Source organism: Podarcis pityusensis (genome assembly GCF_964106645.2).
Source record: "Podarcis pityusensis genome assembly, chromosome: 2".
Classification (NCBI taxonomy): Eukaryota; Metazoa; Chordata; class Lepidosauria; order Squamata; family Lacertidae; genus Podarcis; species Podarcis pityusensis.
Window position 1 is genome coordinate 38,346,517 of NC_138029.1, and position 6,422 is coordinate 38,352,938.

At 45.3% G+C, this 6,422-nt stretch overlaps 1 protein-coding gene across 2 annotated transcripts in view; it reads right to left on the reverse strand.

Moving 5' to 3' along the window:
• OGFOD3 (2-oxoglutarate and iron dependent oxygenase domain containing 3) overlaps window positions 1–6,422 on the reverse strand; it is a 39,818-nt gene that overhangs the window by 32,659 nt on the left and 737 nt on the right. The window contains exons 1-2 of one of the 2 annotated variants that reach the window (XM_080994014.1): window positions 6,161–6,341; window positions 2,762–2,979 (exon numbers count right to left, since the gene is read on the reverse strand). In XM_080994014.1, coding sequence (XP_080850140.1) covers window positions 2,762–2,979; window positions 6,161–6,252 — 310 coding nt within the window. In that variant the 5' untranslated portion in view covers window positions 6,253–6,341. Of the gene's footprint in view, window positions 1–2,761; window positions 2,980–6,160; window positions 6,342–6,422 lie in introns of those variants that run through there. The other variant, XM_080994015.1, reaches the window with a different exon arrangement.

The following is a 6,422-nucleotide window of genomic DNA, read 5'->3' on the forward strand; positions in this document are numbered from 1 at the left end:
AAAGATACATTCTGATGTGAATTGGGGGGGAATGGTTGGGGGGGGAGAAATGGGGTAAAGAAAGATGCCAACTGCTAAAATATTGGGGGAGAAAGAAGGAATCCTTTTCTGCTTCTTAAGTTGGAACCATGATACCAGTAAGGTGACAGGGAGATGTATATTTCTTGCCATAAAATGTGAAATAGCCTCCCAATAGCTGTTTGTCCCTTTGCCTTTGGCCACTTTTAAGCAGGCATATAAGACTCTATGATTCCAGCAGGCATTTTCTAGCCAAATAAAATGATGGTGTGGTCCTTTTGGTGCTGTTTTTACTTCTCCATGTATCTTTTATTTTACTGAGAGGTTCATTTAAAATTTCATGGTGACTTGTGTTTTTAATTTCTAAGTCACCTTGATCTGGATTTTAATCATGTCCAAAACAATGAATAATCTCAAAATACTGTGCTAACCAGCTTGCACCAGTGTGGTAATCTCATCAAACAGCTGCACTAGACACGACTACACTGTGACACCAGGCAAGAGATAGAAAGCAGCACTGATCCAACAATTACAGCAATGGATCAACTCTGAAACAGGCAGGATATAAACTGCAACTGCCAACCCTCTTCTTGAGATCACCAAACTGGATTAGATCTGGGCAATCACCAAGTTGGACATAAAACATTTATCTAGAGAGATAATCAGAAGCTTCCTAAAAGTGCAGAAAGCTCTCACTTCCAAGAGCAGGATAGATACAGAATAGAACATCATAAGCATCTCAAGAGTGCCCTCAAGTGGGAACTTGGTAACATAGGACAGAGAAAGGCAGCAGAAATGAAAAGCAAGGACAGAAGAGTTCTGCTGGATCAGACTGAAAACCTACTTAGTCCAGCATCCTGTTTCCTACAGTGGTCAACCAGATGACTCTGAGAATCCCATATGCAGAAGATGAGGACACTCTCTTGCTGTCATCCCCCAGGGACACCAATTCAAAGGAATGGTGCAATTGATCTACATACTACAGAGGTACTTCGGGTTAAGTACTTAATTCATTCCAGAGGTCCGTTCTTAACCTGAAACTGTTCTTAACCTGAAGCACCACTTTAGCTAATGGGGCCTCCTGCTGTCGCCGTGCCGCCGGAGCACGATTTCTGTTCTCATCCTGAAGCAAAGTTCTTAACCCGAGGTACTATTTCTGGGTTAGCGGAGTCTGTAACCTGAAGCGTATGTAACTTGAAGTGTATGTAACCCGAGGTACCACTGTACCTCCAAGATGCATGCCATATAACTTAGTAGTCAATGGTAAGTCTTATCCTCCATGAATTTGTCTCATCCCCTTTTAAAGCCATCCAAGTTGGTGACCAGCACTACATCTTGTGACAAACTATGGAATTCTCTCTATGTGCTGTGTGAAGTAGCACTTCCGTTTGCATGTCCTAAATCTCCCACCATTCTATATGCCTGATAATCTTACCTTTAACAATGCTTTCCACCAGTTTACCCAAAGATGTAAATTTGACCAGCCCATAATTTCATGGATTTCCACTGGTCCCTTTAAAAAAGCCTGGTCAATTTCCAATCCTCAAGTACGGAGGCCAACTGTGAAGGTCAGGTTTATGTTATAACACTAGCAATCTCCCATTTCAGTCCTTCATGAACCACCTGAACTGTTTGAACCACCTGAATTTGTTAATTTTTTAATTTGCCGGTAAACTGGAATTTAATCTTGTCTCACTATTTGCCTCAACACTCCTAACCCCTTCTTGGAAATCTCTGTTCAAGCACAAGTTATCTACTGGCAAAAGTATCCACCCACCTTACATCTTAAAAGTGAAAATAGATGCAAATAGTTCATTTAAGCTTCTTTGTAAACTTCTTATTTTCCTTTAGCAGTTTCAACCTCCTTGTTGTCTAGAAGTCCTACCTACCCACAAAATGATTTCCTGTTTCTGAAGTATGAAAAAGATTGGGGGGGGGGGAATATATTTTTCAGAATATGTTCCTAAAATTGCTATCCTCTTTTACTTTTTGTTTCCCTCATTTATTTCTGCAAAGCTTTCATTTTTTGTAGGAAGTTTTCATTTTCTGGCTTCCTTGACTCTACTCATGAACCATGCAGACATCCTCTTTGATTTGGTAGTAGCTTTCCTGACTCGTGGTATACATTTTAGCTGAGAATCCATTTCTATGGTTTTGAGCAACACCCAAGCATTGTACAGTTTTTTCACCCTATTTACTTTCCCTTTCAGTTGCCTTTTTACCAGCCCCTCATTTTTAGGATGTTTTCTTCTTTGAAACCAAATGTGATCAGTTTGGATTTCCATGGCAACTGTCCACTTAGAAATATGTTGAATTTGTTACTACAATGACCACCCATTTCTCATTGATGCAACAAAACTGCCAGATCTTATGGGTCACTTGGGATTATGTCCAGGGTTTGCCTCCCCTCTGGTTGGTTCTATTTTGACATTCTTAATTATGATCTCTCTGACCATCTCCTCATGTGCAATAGAAACCTCAGAAAAAGAGGCAAAATCTAGTACAATTCAGGGGACATCAATGCAGGCAGGAGAAGAAAGCATTAGATTTATCCCGAATTCTGTCTTTCCTTCACTGCTCAAGTAGAAGGGGGCAGATGTACAGTGATATTACAGCAAAGAGCCTGTGACAGCTATTGCTTCTGAGGTGACAGGAGACCTGTGACAGTTTAGAGTTACATTTTCCTGTTTTTTGTCAAGCCTTCTTCAGCACTGCACTAGCACAAGTCATGATGCACAAATACCTTCAAAACGTTTGTGGCTGTCATAGTCCTCTGAGCAGGGTACTTCGATGAATTTGTATTGTAGGCTTTCACCTTGATGGGCCAGTACTTCAGTAACTCCGTCTTCACCAAGCAAGTAGCTGCCACTCAGGAGGTAGCCGAGCATGGCAGATGACAGGAGGAATGCCACTTTCAGCCACTTCCGGCGTGAGTCTTTCTGGACACTGCCTTTCACGCCACTATAAATAAAAAAACAAAACAAAATCCCCTTGTAAGAGAACAGCAACTCCAACCACGGTGTTGCATTTTAATAAAGAGGTATTATTTGGGCAGCAAGTCCATGCTAAATCCTCACCTGCAGAAATGGAGGCTATTGGAGCAAGTGAAATGGGCACTAGCAAGAGGAACATGCCAGTGATCTGACTTAAGAGTGTAGACAGAGGGCTAGATTCGACTAACCCAGGGTCTAGAAGACGCCAGCGCAAGACTCTTGCTAGTGTAATGGAGCTTCTCCCTACACAGACATGACCTCCCACAAATTCAGTATGGAGGATCAGAAGAAACCCCAGAATGGTCAATTTAGTATGACAAATTCCATTCCTAGCATCTATAAATGTGATTTGCAACATGTACTTTATAAATGAAGGACATAAACTGAAAATCTTACTTTGTGGGTCACCTCTGCAGGCAGTCTATTAAACAGACTGTGCACATTAATCAAAAGCCAGGCAAAAGTTCAGAACTCATAGTACTGTATTTTTTGCCCTATAGGACGCACTTTTCCCCCTCCAAAAATGAAGGGGAAATGTGTGTGCGTCCTATGGGGCGAATGCAGGCTTTCGCTGAAGCCTGGAGAGCGAGAGGGGTCGGTGCGCACCGACCCCTCTCGCTCTCCAAGCTTCAGAAAGCTATCCGCAAGCCGTGGGAGACCGGCGCGACTTCGCGCAGCTCTCCCACGGCTTGCGGAGAGCTGCCTGCACTCAGAAATTTTTTTTCTTTATTTCCCCCCCAAAAAACTAGGTGCGCCCTATGGGGCGAAAAATACGGTATTTAGAAGTTGGTCCTTACTACAAGATTACCTATGAGAGGACTGGCTTGTCATCATTTCAACCATTTACAGATATTCAGCCTTGAAACCAGCAGTGGAGAACCTCTGGCCCTTATTAGGCCTGCCATGCCTCACCACTTGGCCCATGCAGTCATTTCAGCCAAGCTACACTAACCTACACCTCATACCATATATGATGTCAGGTGTAGGGGAAGTAAAGATGCAGCTGCACCAAAAGAGCTGAACGGTACCTGCTAATGCAAAGACCTGTGCAAGCCACTGTATACCCAGCTCTCTTTCCATTAGCTGATTGGCAAGTTTTGTGGTGTGCTGTGTACCTGGCTTTGCAAGCACTGACAGTCAGACTTTGATTTCAAATTGCATGTGCCAAAGTTGGTCACCTGACATCAGGTGATTGACAGGAGGGTGACCTGTTAGGATCTGCCCCCCTCTGCCTGACCACTGCCACCTCCCCACCCTTGTTCTAAACACACATGGGCACAGAAGGAACCAGATACCATGGGCCAAGTACATGTGAACTCCAGCACAAGCCTATCAATGTACAGTGGTACCTTGGGTTAAGTACTTAATTCATTCCGGAGGTCCATTCTTAACCTGAAACTGTTCTTAACCTGAAGCACCACTTTAGCTAATGGGGCCTCCTGCTGTCGCCGTGCCGCCGGAGCACGATTTCTGTTCTCATCCTGAAGCAAAGTTCTTAACCCGAGGTACTATTTCTGGGTTAGCGGAGTCTGTAACCTGAAGCATATGTAACCCGAGGTACCACTGTATACCTTTGACTCAAAAGCCTGGTTCAGATGGAGCTCCAAATCCATCATCCAATCTCAGCTGTGAGAAAAACAGCCTGAAGCTGCTGAAAAATTCATCCCGAACAATTCACTCTTCATTAATAAGACATGCTTTACTATAAATATCTGCTCCTCTGAATTCCATAGAGACTCTGAACACCTGTGCTCCAACTGTTCTCTCTGAATCAACATAATCAGTAGTGGAGACGGAAAGGGTGTTTTTATAAGAAATGCTGCATACCCTCAATGCTTTATTGTGCCATCCTTCCCCTTGAATATGGGGTTGAATCCAATGTTAGTTATACTCAAAGCCGATCCACTGAAATAGATGGACATGCCTATGTTGGATGCAACCCATGGTCTTCTCTTCTTTCCTCACAACAACTTGCAAGACAGATTAGGATGAGCATCTGTGACTGGTCCACAATTACCCAGTGAGCTTCAGGCTTCTCCCTTGGTCTAAAGCCAACACTGCAACTGCTGCTACTAGGCAATAATTGAGAGTGTGTTAAAGAAAAGGAACATAATGACCCTAAAGTAATGCATGAGTCAATGCTAGCAAGCTTGCTACAGGGGTGTCAAGCCCAGGAAAGTACTATGTGAAGAATACTCAAGAAAATAATTAAGACTCAGCAAAAGGGGGGGGGGTTAGTTCTATAGAAAATTCACATTCAGTGTACTACTAGTTACACACTTTCCCCCAATGTATCCATCTGTAATCTTCACCCATCACACTGAACAGAAGTACAAGGTATCATTTCACTACAAGTGCTTGTGTGAGTGTGTACATTTGTTGGTTTTTCCTGCTCTATTATTATACACAGACCCTACACTCATTGAACTTTACATATGAACATATGTATGGCCCTGTAGTGTTTTCCACATGTGGCAGGCAACTGAAGACCACGCCTTCTAAGATTCAGGCATCAACTGGGGGGGAAGCCAACATTCCTGACCCCACGCAGCAAGGAATAAGCAAGCTCCACCGAACTCAACGGATCTTCCTCCAGCGAGTTTCATAGGTAAAAAAAGGGTAAAGGACCCCTGGACAGTTAAGTCCAGTCAAAGGCGACTATGGGGTTGCGGCGCTCATACAGGATTACAACGGAGTAGTAGAAGCCGTATTTCCTGCTTACTGTCCCCAGCCTGGGCCTGGGACCACACTTAGGATGGATTTCCCTGCGCCTACACGCAACATCCCCCAACCCCATGCACACAGGGTTACTTGAAAAGCGGCCCCATTGAATTCATCTGAAGATTGCTCCTAGATTAGCACGCTAGGATCGCAGTCAGACACTCCGAAGCCAAACCAACTGGAAAAAGTGTCTCCCTACCATCTCATCAGATTATTGATATACGGGCAGAATGCTGGCATTGATGAGGACCAAGCGTTTAGTATTAGAGGGGCGGGGCAAGGTTTTGAGGGCGCTCTCCCGGGAATGCAGCCCCTGGAGGGAGAAGAGGACAAAAGACGCGCGCACCCTCCTGACTCCGCTTGCAACTCGCAACCCCTGGTCCCCTCCGGCTGTGGCCACGCGGCGCTCGCCGGACAAAAGGAGGTACCTGCTGAGATGACGGCGCTCCTCCGCCCGAGCCCCTGCGCCAGCCCCGCCGCTCTCCGGAGTGCGGGAACCCGCTCGCCGCTGCGGAGCCATCGCGCGGGAGCTGAGCAGCTGCGCACGGGGCGGGAGGATGTGTCAGCCTCAGAGCTTCCACTCCAAGCAGCCGGGAGCAGAAGGCGGGAGAGAGAGCGCGAGAGCGAGACGCCGAGGAGAGGGGGAAAGGTGGCGACCAATCGGCATTCTCCTTTCCCGGAACGGAAGCT